The 17,508-nt window shown below is 34.9% G+C and overlaps 1 protein-coding gene across 1 annotated transcript; it reads left to right on the forward strand.

The window, feature by feature from the left end:
* Positions 1–761: 761 nt before the first annotated feature.
* Positions 762–15,161, forward strand: LOC111704757 (dynein heavy chain 7, axonemal). The gene is made up of 6 exons (XM_023477092.1): positions 762–817; positions 2,389–2,478; positions 3,361–3,417; positions 3,851–4,222; positions 5,259–6,016; positions 6,071–15,161. Exons 4-6 carry the CDS (start codon positions 3,873–3,875, stop codon positions 15,139–15,141), a joined length of 10,179 nt encoding a protein of 3,392 aa, XP_023332860.1. The 5' UTR covers positions 762–817; positions 2,389–2,478; positions 3,361–3,417; positions 3,851–3,872; the 3' UTR covers positions 15,142–15,161.
* Positions 15,162–17,508: the final 2,347 nt, after the last annotated feature.

Genomic DNA, 17,508 nt, shown 5'->3' on the forward strand with positions numbered 1-17,508 from the left:
GTGGCAATTGAAAATGTCTTGCTTAAAACTTTGATTACATTCATTCAACATTGTAGACTTTATGCAGCCCAAAACTTAAGACAGGGTATCGTTGTGAAAACCAGTTTTAAAACCCGGGTTTAAAACCCGTTCAACGATACCCTTTATGCAGTACCGTACACTTTATGCAGTACCGTACACTTTATGCAGTACCGTACACTTTATGCAGTACTCAAAAATCTAAATGTTCCTGAAAATGTTTCTGAAAACTGAACATCACAGATTTTTTTTAAGGTTTACGCGAAGTTTGATTTTCTAATAGATGGCAGGGCAAGGAAGGAAATTGAAAACTTCATCAAGAAAAAACCCAAGGTTAACTTTTAGAAATAATTTCAATAATATTTGAGTTTTTGACACAAACTCATTTTTTCTAATCTCTATGTCTTTGCAACCTGATGGTGTAAACCTTGGATATCTTGAGTTAAACTAAATGGTCGAGTAAAAGAACTTGAGGATCTCGGAGAAATGAAAAATATCCAACAGTACACATATGAAGTTAGGTTAGATATATTTTAAATAAAAAAATTAATATTATGGGATTAGTGGTTCTTGTTACTTGGATTTATTTATTTTAACTAATTTAAAGAGTTCCATGCTTGATTCACTACAGTACATTTAAAGAGTTGCATGCTTGATTCACTACAGTACATTTAAAGAGTTATTATATAAAGAGTATCCAGTTTATTGTATTTCTATGTAATACAAGGAATGTTTAATATATCAGACATGTTGAGAAAACACAGGAGATATCATCCCTCGAATATTTTACTTTTGTCAGGTACTCTATTCTTTACAGTATACCAGACCTAGACAGAAGTACAGTATACCAGACCTAGGCACAGTATACCAGACCTAGACAGGAGTACAGTATACCAGACCTAGACAGAAGTACAGTATACAAGACCTAGGCACAGTATACCAGACCTAGACAGGAGTACAGTATACCAGACCTAGACAGAAGTACAGTATACAAGACCTAGACAGGAGCACAGTATACCAGTCCTAGACACAGTATACCAGACCTAAACAGAAGTACAGTATACCAGACCTAGACAGGAGCACATTATACCAGACCTAGACACAGTATATCAGACCTAGACAGAAATACAGTATACCAGACCTAAACAGGAGTACAATATACCAGACCTAGACAGGAGTAAAGTATACCTGACCTAGACAGAAGCACAGAATACCAACCTAGAAAGGAGCATAGTATACCAGACCTAGACAGGAGTACAGAATACCAGACCTAGACACAGTATACCAGACCTAGACAGGAGCACAATTTACCAGACCTAGACAGAAGAACAGTATACCAGACATAGACAGAAGCACAGTGTATCAGAACTACACTGGAAACGAAGGTATCAGAACTAGACACATGCCAGAACTAGACCGGAACAGACACTACCAAACGGGAAAATCCGTACCCTAAACCTAAGTACAACGGAATTAAGTATGCACTATGTATTCTCATCTACCCTGCACAGTAGGTACGGGGGGGGGGGCAGTATACCTCAGTTCTATACATTTTATTAGACGGATACATATCAAACTTTATACTAAAGGGGGAGAAATAAAAAATCCACTAGGGGGTGGAATAAAATTTACGTCAGAAATTATTTGTAGATGGAGTATTTGTTCGTTATTAGTTTTAAAAAGATGTTATAAAAGTACATTTACTTAAAATAGAGTTTAGAAATTAATTCTGGATACTTTTAGTTATCATGGTATCAAACAGAGTTTGTCTTGAATTATAATGACAATGATTTTGCCATCTCACCCTGTTAAAGCACTATATGTATGCATAGTACATACCATGGTAGAGCCGGGAACCATCTATATTCTCCAAGCTAGCTCAACCAACCTTGCACTCTAATTTCTCTTCAAATATCTCATTTCTGATTAAGTTAAAACCAACGAACCACATTTAAAATATTTTGACAAATTTAAAAAATTGGTAAAAATTTGTTCCTATTCCTATTAAAACTAGTTGTATTTACCGCTCGGAATTATAAGTTTATTGAATTAAGTTTATTGGTACAGAAAGGATTAAATTTCCTCTTTTTGTATCAAACCAACTAACCAATCTCTTACTTTTCACATACATACCAATAAGACTTCAGTAAGGTCTTTCTATGCATTTAAAAGTTCTCAGATGTGGTGGTAAATATAAGCCGCGGCTCAATATTGTTGGTTTCACTTAAAATTGTATTACTTATTTCAAGATTTAAGCCGGCGCTCAATTGAAACCGGTTTTGGGGGAATTAGAGACCCGGCTTAAATTCATTAAATTCGGACACTGGTCCTGGTCTTACACTCCAAACTAGTCCTGATATCTGTCTTTAGATTGGACTGTGAGAAGCTGAGAAGGAGTTTAGCGGACGCAACCCGTAAACTCTCCAATACGCTTCTCAAGAACGTAGTGGATACTTACAGGTTTGCTCCCGTTTAAATATAAATAAGTTCCAATTCCAAACTATTCTTTTCACTCAATATTAGGATCAAAAAAAAAAATTAGTTTTTTCCGTTTAATTACATATTTATCTGTAAATTAGCTACATTTTACTTACAGTCATTCTATTTATTTCTTAACTTTGTATCGCATCATTTTATCTATATATATCTATTTTATAGTTATTTTAGTTTATCTATCCTTTCAGATTTTTCGATCTAATTTACTTATTTACTTATTTACTTATTTACTTATTTACTTATTTACTTATTACTTATTTGCTTATTTACTTATTTACTTATTTACTTATTACTTACTTACTAATTTAATTATTACTTATTTACTCATTTACTTATTTACTGTAGTTAATTAGATACTAAGTTACTTAGATACTTAGTTAGATACTTAATTACTTATTTACTTAATACTTATTTACTGGTTTACTTATTTGCTTATTTAATTATTTACTGATTTACTTATTCACTTCTTTACTTATCTACGTATTTACTTATTTACTTATTCATTTATTTTTCTATTCACTTATGTACATATTTAGTTATTTACTTATTAACTTATTTGCTTACTTAATTATTAACTGATTTATTTCTTTACTTCTTTACGTATTTACTTTTTTACTTATTAACTTATTTACTTAATGAACTTACTTACTTATGTACATATTTACTTTTTTGCATATTTATTTATTTACTTAATTTACTTATTTACATATTTAAATATTAACTTTTTTACTTAATTTGCTTATTTACTTAATCTACTTATTTACTTATTTACTTATTTACTTATTAGCTTATTTACTTATTTACTTATTTATTTATTTATTTATATTTCTTCTGTAATTGTTGCAGAGGAGAGAATGAAAACATCTGTCAATCCTTCCTCCAGATAGAACAAAAAGCACTAAGGTATTATTTCCAGGATTAGGGGAGAAACCTTGTAACTCAACCTTCTCTCCATACATTTACACACGGACCAATTCAGATTGCTCAGCTCTACTTTCTAACGTTTCTTGCTCTTAAACTGCTGGTACAATACTAAAAATTGCATTCGTCCTAAATTAAATCAACCTCCATATAGACATATAGATTTAAAAAACAACAGGACTGAGTTCTAGACGCAAACTTAAATTTTTTAATCTCTGTGTCTCTGCAACTCGTTTTCGTACACTATGATATTCAAAATATGAGTTGTTCTAGATTATAAAGTGTAAATTTTAAAAATTTATGGTTTACACAATCAGTTTGCATAAATATAGGTTTTAGAAAATTTGAGTTTGTGGCAATCCTTCAGCTAAAGTTCGTCTACACTATGCTGCCCTGAAACAAAGTATATTTGCAGGCCCCCGGAGAGTACCCAGGAGATGATTAACCTGGGTGAGTATATGTTGAACGTGAAGAACAAGGTGATGAACTCTCTGAAGGAGGAGATCGAGTGCTCCAAGGGTCATCTCCTCTACCTCATTGATGTTCACATCTTCTCCAAGGAGGATATAAACCTGAATACAACCACCCTAGCTTGGCCCCAGAAGATTAAACCTGTATTTGAGCAGAACACAGAGATAGTGGAGGACTGCAAGGCCAGGTTCGAAGAGAGGTTGCAGAGTAAGTCGGAGAATATTACGAAGGAGTTGGTTAAACTAAATGGTAGAGTAAAAGAACTTGAGGATCTCGGAGAGATGAAAAATATCCAACAGTACACATATGAAGTTAGGTTAGATATATTTTATATAAAAAAATTAATATTATGGGATTAGTGGTTCTTGTTACTTGGATTTATTTATTTTAACTAATTGAAAGAGTTCCATGCTTGATTCACTGCAGTACATTTAAAGAGTTGCATGCTTGATTCACTACAGTACATTTAAAGAGTTCCATGCTTGATTCACTACAGTACATTTAAAGAGTTCCTTGCTTGATTCACCACAGTACATTTAAAGAGTTCCATGCTTGATTCACTACAGTACATTTAAAGAGTTCCATGCTTGATTCACTACAGTACATTTAAAGAGTTGCATGCTTGATTCACTACAGTACATTTAAAGAGTTGCATGCTTGATTCACTACAGTACATTTAAAGAGATGCATGCTTAATTCACTACAGTACATTTAAAGAGTTGCATGCTTGATTCACTACAGTACATTTAAAGAGTTCCATGCTTGATTCACTACAGTACATTTAAAGAGTTGCATGCTTGATTCACTACAATACATTTAAAGAGTTGCATGCTCGATTCACTACAGTACATTTAAAGAGTTCCTTGCTTGATTCACTACAGTACATTTAAAGAGTTCCATGCTTGATTCAGTACAGTACATTTAAAGAGTTCCATGCTTGATTCACTACAGTACATTTAAAGAGTTGCATGCTCGATTCACTACAGTACGTTTAAAGAGATGCATGCTTAATTCACTACAGTACGTTTAAAGAGTTCTATGCTTGATTCACTACAGTACATTAAAGAGTTGCATGCTTAATTCACTTTAATCTGAGCAACATTGAGGAAGATTTCGTCAATTTGCTGCCTTAAAAAGTGTTGAATTCTATACATTTTCTTCCTGAGCACTATCCAACACAAATCCGCAATTCTCTTTGTTAGAGAAACCACAATAAAATGGAAATACAAGAATATCTTTAACAAGTTTGCTCAGACTAAGGTTTAAAGGTAACCAACCATTGTTAATAATGAAAATAAATATCCCGCCCTGCGATATCATCTTTATTGTTTTAATTTTCTCTCTCTCCCAAGGTTGCTCCAGAATAAGCTGAAGAGTTTAGAGAATACTATCTGCTGGGTAAACGAAGAGGAAGCTCTATTCAAGTTCCCGCAGACCTCCTACCTAGGCGTCGGGGACATCTCCACTATCAGCACCGGGGAGGGGAAGATGAAGGCCGAGATTGAACCCTATGCCCGACTTTTCAACACCGTCCTGAAATGGCAGAAGGCTGAGAAGAAATGGATGGACGGAGCGTTTCTAGATCTAAACTCTCATCAGATTACTAGCGATATCGACGAGTTCTCGGTAGAGATGGTCAAACTTCAGAAACTATTTAAATCTAAGTTTAAGCAGGCTGCGCTGGACGGAGAATCTAAATATTCCAAGATGAATCTGGATGATGCAGACCCAGAGCAGCTTCCACCTCCGCTTAAGATCTGTGCACTGACTATCACAGCTATCAGTAAGTTTACAGAGAATATCCGGGTTGTGTCCTGTCTCTGTAATCCGGGAATCCGAGCTAGACATTGGACTCTCATGTCAGATATCATAGGGTATGATATTACTCCAAACTCCGGGTCTAGTCTGAGAAAGATCCTAAAACTCAGTCTTGAACCGTTCATGGAGAAGTTAGAAGAGGTGAGTGTAGCTGCTACCAAGGAGCATGCACTAGAGATGAATTTGAAGGAAATGAAAAGTCAATGGAATGATATATCATTTCAAACTGTCAAATATAGAGATACAGCAAACAAGATACTAGGCTCAGTAGATCTAATAGAATCTTATCTAGGTAATATTTAATTTTTATACAAAATTCTTAGTTTTTATTTTACTTTTTTTTCAGAGGATCACTTGACAAAAACCCAAGCTATGCGAGGTTCTCCCTACTTTAAACCTTTCGAGAAGGAAGTTTTGGGTTGGGAGAGTCAACTACTCCGTATAGAGGAGTGTATCAGGGTATGGCAGGAGGTACAGAAAAAATGGTTGTATATGGAGTCCATGTTCGGAGTAGAAGAAATAGTCCGTCCCCTCCAAGCAGAAAGCAACCTGTTTAAGGACGTGGACAAGACCTGGAAGGGTATTATGAGCTCCATCAGCAAGGACCCCAGAGTTCTTGTGTCTGCAGGAGAGCAAGGGATGCTGGAACAGTTAAAGTTAAGTTTAGAGATTATAGGTGTTATTGACCAGGGAGTAAATCAGTTTGTTGAAGAGAAGAAAACAAGTTTTCCAAGATTTTTCTTCCTCTCCAACCAGGATATATTGAATGTGGTCTCCGAAACTAAAGATCCAACCAGGGTTTCTCCATACTGCCAGAAGATATTCGAAGGAATTCAAAGTCTTGAGTTCAATGAGATTCAGGAAATCCACTCCATCATCAGTCCGTCTAATGAGACAGTTACATTTACATACCCTGTTCAACCTAGGGAAGCCAAGGGTTGTGTTGAGAAATGGTTAACAGAGCTGGAAAATCATATGTTTGGAACTTTAACCCAACTTTTTTTCTCTGCTAAAGATACCTTGAGTAACTCCAAGCAAACTGAGCTGTTGGATGAATATCCTTCTCAAGTTATTCTAGCAGTTCAACATCTGCTCTGGACACTGGACATCCAGGAGGCAATTAAAGGAGGGGAGCAGGCCTTGAAAGAACAATTTGTAAAGCTGACAAATGATGTGAAATACATGATTGATTTTCTCCAAACCAATGATCTCACTGAACCTCTCCAAATCTGTGTCAAATCTATGATCATACAACAGCTATACTTTAAAGAGGTGACAGAGAAAGTCTACAGGGATAGAATAACGTCTGAAAATGATTTCCTTTGGAGTTCTCAGATTCGAATGCTGATGGTTGAAAATGAGCTCCAGGTCTCAGTGTTCAATGTAACAATATCCTACAGGTATGAGTATATTGGGAGTGTGAAAAGACTAGTAATGACTCCTCAGACTCATCAAGGTGTAATATGTCTAGCTCAAGCTTTCCAGTTAAACTATTATGGAAGCATAACGGGACCTTGTGATGTGGGTAAATCCTCTCTGGGTAAAGAACTAGCAGCTTATATAGGAACCATGTATAGAGTCTTCTCTGGGTCTGAAATGAACACACTCTCCTCTATATCAAACTTCTTGTGTGGAGTAGCCAGCTCAGGGTGCTGGGGAGTACTTGAGGACTATGACAGAGCTAATTCAGAAATCATGTCTTATGCTTCCGTCTTCCTGGACAATCTTCAGCAAACTACTCTTCAGAAAGAAGAAAATCTTGTTCTAGATAATGGAAAATCTCTTCCAATAGAGTCTGGATATTTTGTTCTGAAAACAGGACACACTTCCTATATTGGGAGACACAAAGTTCCAGAAAGTTTAAAATCTTTGTTTCGTCCAGTAACAATACTAGCTCCTGATATAAAGATTATCCTTAAAACTATTTTGATATCCTTTGGGTTCAAAAACGTGGATTCTTTGGCTCATAGTATTTCAGACTTTCAAAACGTATTCAATAGTCAGTTTAATAAGAAGAAGCAGTATCAGTTTGGATTAAGAAAAATAGGAGAATTTCTAGAACTGTCAAGAACAACCTTGAAGAAGAAAACTAATGTCAAGGAAGAAGAGATAGTAGCTAATGCATTGTTAGAGTGTATAGTTCCTACTCTTCAACTGTCAGATACAGTTGTAGTCAAGGATATACTTAAAACAGTAATGAAGATGGACAAAGATCTTTCTGAAACTGATCTTGTTTCTCAGGCAGAGCGTGCAGAAAAATGCGCCAAGTATCTTGATCAAGGACAAGCTGTAATTATTGTTGGTCCCACTTACTCTGGTAAAACTACAATATTAAACCTAGCTGCTCAGAGGAGAAATGTCAAGAAGAAAATAATTATAAATCCTAAGAGCATGGAGAAATCACAACTTTTTGGAACACAGGTTGGAGTGAATTGGCAAAACGGCATTCTATCCAAGAAATTTAGGGAGCTCTTTTTAGAAAATAAGGAAAACTGGATCATTTTTGATGGTCCTATGGATCACAGATGGGTAGAAAATCTCAACTCTTCAATGGATTTTAAGAAACTGGTATATTTTGACTCCGGGGAAACAGTTTGTATTAAATCAACCACAAAGATAATATTTGAATGCTCTGGTTTAGACAATGTAACCCCTGCAACCCTTTCCAGGTGTGGAATTATATCAATACCTGGATCATGTCTTCCATGGAAGAATATATTTGATAAATGGATGAGAAAAATTGAGCAGGAAGCATGGATAGAAGGGCATGATGTTCTACTAAGGGAACTATTTGAATGGATGCTCCCTCCACTATTAGAACTCTTAAACTCCTGTAAGCTGGCAGGACAAGTTGTACCTAACAATCTAGTTCAATGCAGTCTAGATCTGTTTGAACGAATACTGCTGGATGCTCTGGTAAACCTGAAGGAGAGAAAGTATCTCCGAGGTTGGATTCAAGCTGCAGTTGTTTATGGTTCGATCTGGTCCATTGGAGGTTGCTTACTTGATCAAGATGAACGAGTTAAATTTGATTCTGGAGTTAGAGAAATCATATTTGGAAAAAGTCAAGGGTATCCTCTTCCCCAGTCCCTGAATGGAAAGTTTGATGCTCTGCCCCCAGTTGAAGGAGTTATCTTTGATTTTGTTTTTGATTTCAAAGCTAGAGGACAATGGAAGCACTGGAATGATGTCATCAAAAATACAGAAATCCCAGATGTGTACAACGTTTCAAATCTTCTGATCCCTACAATAGATAGCTCAAGATATGTCAATATTTTAGAGGCATCCTTGAAAATGAATAAACCTTTCCTGCTCCTGGGACCAAGAGGTACAGGCAAATCAACTTATATCACTGATATGCTCCATAATGATCTAAATTTAGATGTGTATGATTATCACATATTAAACTTCACACCTAACATAACATCTAAATTTGTTTATTCAAGTTTCATTTCTTCTCTCACTAAGAAGTCGCCTCGATCATATGGATCAAAGACGGATAAAAAGTTCGTCATGTTCTTGGACAATTTTGGATTGCCTTTGCCTGATGAGTTTGGAGATCAAATCCCAAATGAATTTATTCATTTGTTTCTAGATCACAAAAAAATGTTTGATTTTGAAGAGTTCAATGATTATGAACTAAAGAATACAAACATTGTCTGTTGTGCAAACTTTAGACCTGGGATGAACCAAGAGCTCTCAAGTAGAACATTGAGGCATTTTCATGCAGTCTCCTGCACTTACCCAAGTGATGATTCTTTACAGAAAATATTTGCGACAAAGATGAACATGTTTTTTAAAACCAGATCTTTTCAACCAGAAGCATCAGGAGTCGTGGCTCCTCTTGTTCAATCCTCAATATATATTCACAATCAACTGAGACAAAACTTGCTTCAAATACCCAGCAAACCACATTATGTGTTTAATGTACGAGATATTGCTGCTGTGCTGCAAGGATGTATGCTTCTACCTCGTGAACTCTCAGACAATAAGAAGTTGTTTACTAGACTTTGGGTTCATGAGGTTCTCAGGGTATTCAATGACAAGCTGGTTTCACCCGCTGATACAGGAATACTTTTTGAGAATATAAAACACTGTGTTAAAGTGATTTTTAGAGAAAACTTTGATTCTGCCTTTGAGCATCTCGGAAAGGTAGACGGGTTCGTGACTGAGATGAATTTGCGGAACCTAATGTTTGGTAATTTTATTAAAGAAGAGGAAAAACAGTTTTATCAAGAAATTACCAGTTTTGAGGAGTTTTCCAAGCAAACCAAACAAGCTATTAATCAACACTTTCAGGAAATGCCAAAGGAAAAGTTCAACTTTGACACCTTTAAGTATTCTATGGAGAATCTGAGCAAGGTTTGCAGAATGCTCAGTATGGAAAATGGAAACATTATTCTCCTCGGAGAGGCTGGAACTGGAAGGGAGCTGACCACTAGAGTTGCAAGTATCCTAAAAAATGCTCTTATGTATACTCCGCCTATTAGAGAAGACTTTTTATTTCAAGATTGGAGGAATGATTTTAAAAACCTGCTGAGAAATGCTGGAGGTCTGGGGAAATGCTGTATTCTTTTCATAAATCCTGAAATGCTGGACTATGATGTTTATCTGAATGATATCAATACATTTCTGACAAGCTCTGATCTGCCCAATTTATTCTCAGTGGAGGAGAGATATGAAATTACTGAGCAAGTTCATAACTTTTTGAAAAGGTCCAAGGGATGTGAATCAGAACTGAGTCCTGCAGAATTGTTTACCAAGTTTAAAGAGCGATGTAGAGCAAATCTCCATATAATCATGAAACTATCAGTTGGTTCTAAAGTGCTGACAATAATAAGTAGAAAATATCCTAGAATTGTTGATAGCTCAACAATATCCATCTTCCAGCAGTGGCCTGATGATGCATTACAAAAGGTTGCAGAAACATTCTTTGAAGAACTTGTGATAGATCGTGAAGAACGAAAAGCTCTGACTGGAAGTGTGAAAGAAGTTTATTATGAGATGCTAAAGTTGGCTGAAGACATCAATACTACATCAACTATTAAAATTGACATTTCACCATCCTCATTTCTCTCTTGTACCCGATCTTATTCTAGAATGTTCACCTCCTATCTATCTAGTTTGACAGCAAAAAAGAAATTTTATGAAGACATCCTTCTGAAGTATGGTTGGATCAAAAAAGAGATCAGTAGTCTGGAGAAAGATATTGCAGATCTACAAACTCAGGGTGAAACACTGGATGAAGACTTTAAAAAACTTGAAACTCAGTTGGAATCAGAAAATGGAGTTCTTGCAACATTAAATGCCGATTTATTAATTGAAGAAGAGCGACTTCAAAGTGAACAGAAAATACTGAATAATGTAAGAGAAATTTGTGAAAATGAATTCAAAAATGTCAATGAGAAGATAAATGCTTGCATAGTATATCTAAAAAACTGTTCTCCACTTGAATTACAACAGCCATGTCAGCTGAAGAAACCAAGTGCTCTATTGAAAAGAACCATGGCAGCTCTCTGTCTACTTCTAGATATTAATCCTGATATGATACCAGATCCCTCCAGTAAAAAGAAGGATGCTGAGGAGGTTCCTGATTATTGGGGTCCAGGTAAACGTCTTCTTCAGACCGCAGACTTTGTTTCAAATTTGGAAATGTTGGAAAAAGAAAAGGTTTCTGAAGAGAAGCTTTCTATTCTAAGAAATGATTATGTTAATAGTGATTTTGAACCAAGTGCTCTTGCTAAATCTTCAATAGTTGGGGAGACTATTTGTAAATGGGTTAAACTGACTGAAGCCTATATAACAATTGACGAAGCTAATCAGGCCAAGAAAGATGATTTGAAGGAAGCAGAAATTAAATACGAAAAGGCCAAACAAGAGTATCACTTGAAAAAAGGTAAAGTTGAGGATCAACAAGATCGCATAAAGGAGACTAATCAGCAGATGAATGAAAATAAGGAAAAGAAAAAGGAGTTGGTTGAGGAATCAAGCTTCATGGCGCTTAAGAAACAACGAGGTGAAGAACTATTGGAAATCTTACAAAATGAGAATGCTTGGTGGGGCGAGGAAAAAGAAAAGCAAGAAAAATATTTAGAAACATTGATCGGAAATATACTCCACCTGTCAAGTTTACTATTCTATCTTTCTGGATTTCCAGAAACATATCGACAAGATGCTCAAACAAAAATTGAAAATATCCTTTTTAAATGGAAACTTCCCTTTTCCAATGAAGATTTAAGATTCTCTCTCATTCTCTCCGAGACGGAAGTATTACAGTGGGAGCTGCTTGGTTTACCAAATATCAGATACTATATAACAAATGCACTTGTCATGAAGTTATCACCAAGATGGCCTCTTTTACTAGATCCTGACAATCAAACCGTTCACTGGCTTCAGAAGGTCCAAAAGAAGAACGGGTTAGTTTCAATCAATGTAGACGATCAGGACCTTGTAGAGCATTTAGTTGATGCTGTTGAGAAAGGATATCCTCTTTTGATCATGAATATTAAAAATACTATAGACTCATCATTGAACAGACTTATTAGGAAGGAATACTTCACTGAAGAAGGAATGGAAAAGGTTGAAATAGGGACTAAAATAGTTCAAGTTAACAAAAACTTCAGATTGATTTTCAGCACTGAATCCAAGGCAATAACATTTTGCCCATATGTTCAAATCCATCTTCTTCTCATTAATTGTGTATCGACTAAACAAGGCATTGAAGATAATTTAAGAAGAATGGTGGTTTCCAGAGAACGAACTGATATTCGTCAAAAGACAGAATATTTTGTAAACAGGTTCTGTGAGACATCAAAAATCTTGGATCAGAATAGGAGTAACATTATCAGGGTACTTCTTAATACTGATGGAAACATTTTAGAACACGAGAATGCCTGCAAGGAGGTTCAGGACAACCTTGTAGAAATTCAGAGTTGTTTACTAAGAAAGACCAAACTGCTTGCCATGCAAACTGAGATAGAAGAAATCAATGCCAGCTATATTACAATAGCTAAACATGGAGCAACACTTCTAAACACTATTAAAAAGTTAGAAGTGTTAAACCCAGTCTATACATTCTCATTTAAATGGTTTTTAAACCTTTTCCAATCGTCGATAGAGAATAGTAACAAATCTAAGGTTTTGACCAAGCGCATCCGATATCTTTGCGATCATTTAACATTCAACTGTTTTGTTCAAGTATCCCAGTCTGTATATATAGAGGATAAAGATACATTCTCCTTTCTACTCTGTGTAGATCTCATGTTGCATAGAGAATTAATCAGTGAATTGGAAATCAGAGTGTTATTGGAAAGGGTTAAACCATCCGACCTACCTAATCCATGTTCACTATGGTTGTCCGATGAAAAATGGAACCATGTATGTAAATTAGAACAATTGGATTGCTTCAAAGGGATTGTCCAGGATTTTCATGACAATGATAGAAAATGGAAGATCATTTTTGATGCAGTTGAACCAGATGACCTTCCTCTTCACCAGCCCTGGAACACAAGGCTAACAAGGCTGCACAAGTTAATCATTATCAAAATTCTGAGACCAGACAAATTTCTGGAAATTTTTGAATCCTTTATTTCAGAAAATTTGGGATATAAGTTTGTTGAGCCAATGCCGAATGATTTAGGAAGAATTCTGTCAGACAGTTGTCCTAAAATGCCAATTTTGCTTTTGTTAGCAGAGAACCGCCAACCTCTTGAGATGGTTAGAAAATTAAGGAAAGTAAGACACAAGGATAAAACTCGCGGCCTGAACATATTCAGTTTGAATACGGATCAACTCAAAACTATTTGTACTTCCGTGGAACATAGCTTGAAAGATGGCTCCTGGGTGATTATTCAAAACTGTCAGTTCTCCAAGGAAGCAAGGATTAATATGGAAAAGATTTTCATCCTTGTATCAACCTCTACAGATCTTAATCAAGATTTCAGACTTTGGTTTACATCAGACCCTGTATCAACCCTAGGGTCCCTGGTACCTGGAAACTGTTCCAAGTTTGTAATTGAAGCTGCCAAGGATATGAAAGACACACTTCTGAATGTTCTTCAACAAACCTTTCTTACAAAAGAACTCTTTGAGACGGGAACTCCTGGAAAAGAGATTAGCTATTCTAAACTATTGTTTTCTCTTCTCTTTCTAGTTATCAAATTTAATGGACGAAACTTCTACCCTAGACAGGGATGGTCTCTAAAAACTCTGTTCAACATGGTAGATGCAGAGTTTGCTATGCATAGCTTGAGAAATGTAATCAGAATGTTTGAAGGTATAAATTTCCCAGCCTTTATCCACCTAATTAAAGAATGTAACCTGAAGCACAGAACTCAGGATAATCAAGATCTTGAAATGTTAAATGTTTTGATTGATGAAGTTATGAACGAAGATGTTCTGACTGTGAACAGATATAAGCTCTCTGACTCTCCTCATTATCATGTACCAAACAAGATCCTTTTTACCGACTATATAGATGCTGTCAAGAGCTGGCCTCAAAGAACACAATTTGATGCTTACAACATAAGACAAATTATTGAAACTGAGAATAACTGCAATTTAGCAAGACAACTCCTGGATAAACTACTGAATGCATACAGACTAAAAGATAAAAATAAAAGTTGTATTATCTCGGAGTTGAAAGCCCATATGAAAAAGCTAAATGATACTCTACCAACCTTAAAGCCCTCAGACCGATTAGCCAGGACCCTGCAAGAAGAAGTTGAAGCATATACTGTAATAAAAGATAGTCTTTTGATTCAAGTACAAGAACTGGAAGATCAGATTGAGGGGACTAGTTTCCTAGACCCTAGATTAGAAGAACTACTGATGTATCTAGAAAACTACCAGGTGCCTCCAGGATGGATTGAACAGGCTGATCTTGGGGTTCAGCACTCTCTTGAGTTTGTAGACACCGTGTTCAGTAACCTTAGATACTTGCTTCAGTTAGATCCATCCACTGGGATTCAACTTGGAGCTATTCTGCAACCTCTCAGATTGTTTGAAGCTGCTAAACTTGATTTCTGTGATAAAGAAGAAGTTCCTTATCATGATGTTGGAGTATCTACATCTATTCAAGAAAACTGCAGTGAAAGTAAGGCTGATAGCAAAACCTTGCTGCTGAGAGGTTTAGTCCTGGAGTATGCTGAGTTTAATTTGATAAAGGGAAGTTTAGAGCATTGCATGGAGAAAAGTAAACATCTTATTCCATCTCTAACACTACATTTCTATAATAAATCTGAGTGTACAACACCGGAGGGGGTGGATATGTACATGTGTCCCATGTACATTACTTCCAATAGAGTTCTATCCAATGGGAGCTCATCTTTAGTACTTCATCTTTCAATCCCAACTCAAGTTCCTAGTTCAGAACTTGTGAAAGCTGGGACAGCAATTATCATCAGAAACTACATGTAAATATATGTTTGTAAATATAAATGTAATACAAAATAAAAATTCATATAATTTGTGTGTAGTTGAACTAACTGTCGCACTTAAAGGGACTGTCAGCGTAATTTCAAGTGACCCTATATGCAAAGATAGCAATACCCGATTCACAATGGTACCCTTGAAACTTTAATCTGAGAAATGTTGTTGAAGATATTGTCGTTTTTTCTAGTTTTAAAAGAGTTATATTCAGATAAATACTATATGTGTTCCTGCAGTAGAAATGCGCCAGTCGCTTTTGTAGAGAAACCACAGTTAACAATAATAATTTTTCTAAATTATTAACATTGCTTTTAAGGGTACCGTTGTGAATAGCAGTACTATTATTGCTAGTGGTATGCATCAAAATCATGATATAAAAGTATGCATCAAACTACTATTAATGTTAGTCAGATGCATCAAAATCTTGACATGACAGATTGCATCTCAATCCTGTTAATGCTAGTCGGATGGATGCAAATGTTGACAGGACAGTGCAGTATGCATCACAATACTATTAATGCTAGTCGGATGCATCAAAATCTTGAAATAACAGTACTCATCACACTACTATTTATCAAAATCTTAATATAACAGTATGCATCAAAGTACTATTAATGCTTGTTGATTGCATCAAAATCTTAAAATAACAGTATGCATCACAATACTATTAATCAAAATCTTAATATAACAGTATGCATCAAAGTACTATTAATGCTTGTTGGTTGCATCAAAATCTTGATATAACAGTATGCATCAAAGTACTATTAATGCTTGTTGGTTGCATCAAAATCTTGATATAACAGTATGCATCAAAGTACTATTTGTGCTTGTTGGTTGCATCAAAGTTTTTATAAAATATTATATGATAGTACAGTATGCATCACAATACTATTAATGGTAGTAGTGAGCTCCCAGAACAAATATCAGTTGCCTGCATTCTTGAAGATAGTTAAACTAATTGCCTAAGTTTCTTGTTTAATGACTTCTATCAATTAAACATTAAACATTAAACATTAAACATTAAACATTAAACATTAAACATTAAACATTAAACATTAAACATTGAACATTGAACATTAAACAAGCAAAAGCAGAAAAATCTCTGCTTTAATTTTTGTTCAATATTAACATTTTTATTGAATTATATTTTGCAGAAAGTTAATCATCTAAAGCCCTTTTATAATCCGAGCTTAGATTATAAGGGTTTGTCTCCATAAGTAGGGATTAATTTCAGTAAATTGTTTTATCTGTAATATTAATATGTGAAATTGGAAAGGTGGTGTTTATTTTTGAAGAAAAATTTGGAATTAAAAAGATTAGTTTTATTCCTAGTACAAGAATCGAAATTCGATGATAATGTTGGAAAACATTTTTGTAGTTTTAAGGAATTGACTCAAATATTCTAATTCCTAAATCTTTGCAGCCTAATGGTGTAAATCTTTGATATTTTAACATAGTTTGATACAACTTTTTACATAATTTAAATATTTAAGGTCTATACGACGAGTTGCAAAGGTATAGTGATGATATAATCAGGCATTGTGGCAAAACTTATTTCCTTTCAGAATAATAAACAGTTGTTAAACAACTTAGAACTCAGATTACAAATCTAATCCATTTACTTCACATTATTTAGAATTATTTTGACATTTGGAGTTTGAGCTGACAAGTGGTTTTTATAAAAATGCTTAAAAATATTGAGAGAAAACTCGATCGAAACAGTTCTAAAAAATATAAAATTCTTGATTTTTCCCGCAAAATGTGTTTAGCCTTATATACATGTAACCCAATGCTTTACACACATCATTATCACAGATCAAATTATCTAAGTTTGGAATATCAAAAATTTACACCATCAGGTTGTAAAAATTTAGGGATTGGAAAATTTGAGCTTGTGGCAAAAACTCAGTTCCTTTATTCACATACTAAATATTCAACGAATTCCAGAACGAGCCCTCATCCTGAGCTTTGTTTATGAGAGAATAAATTCTTACAAAATTAATTTTCTTTCGTTTGAAATCTCTTAAATTTATGTTAGATTCAAATTTCTAAAAAGTTAGTAAACTATTTCTTTTTCTTCTCTAGGTTTATGGATTAGCTGTAGGAAGGTTGCTATATTATACACTATATTCTCTAGGTTTATTAATTAACTGTAGAAGGTTGCTATATTATATACAATCTTCTCTAGGTTTATGGATTAGCTGTAGGAAGGTTGCTATATTATACACTATATTCTCTAGGTTTATGAATTAGCTGTAGGAAGGTTGCTATATTATATACTTTTTTCTCTAGGTTTATGAATTAGCTGTAGGAGGGTTGCTATATTATATACTATATTCTCTAGGTTTATGAATT

Source organism: Eurytemora carolleeae, unplaced genomic scaffold (assembly GCF_000591075.1).
Source record: "Eurytemora carolleeae unplaced genomic scaffold, Eaff_2.0 scaffold622, whole genome shotgun sequence".
In the NCBI taxonomy this organism is placed as follows: domain Eukaryota; kingdom Metazoa; phylum Arthropoda; class Copepoda; order Calanoida; family Temoridae; genus Eurytemora; species Eurytemora carolleeae.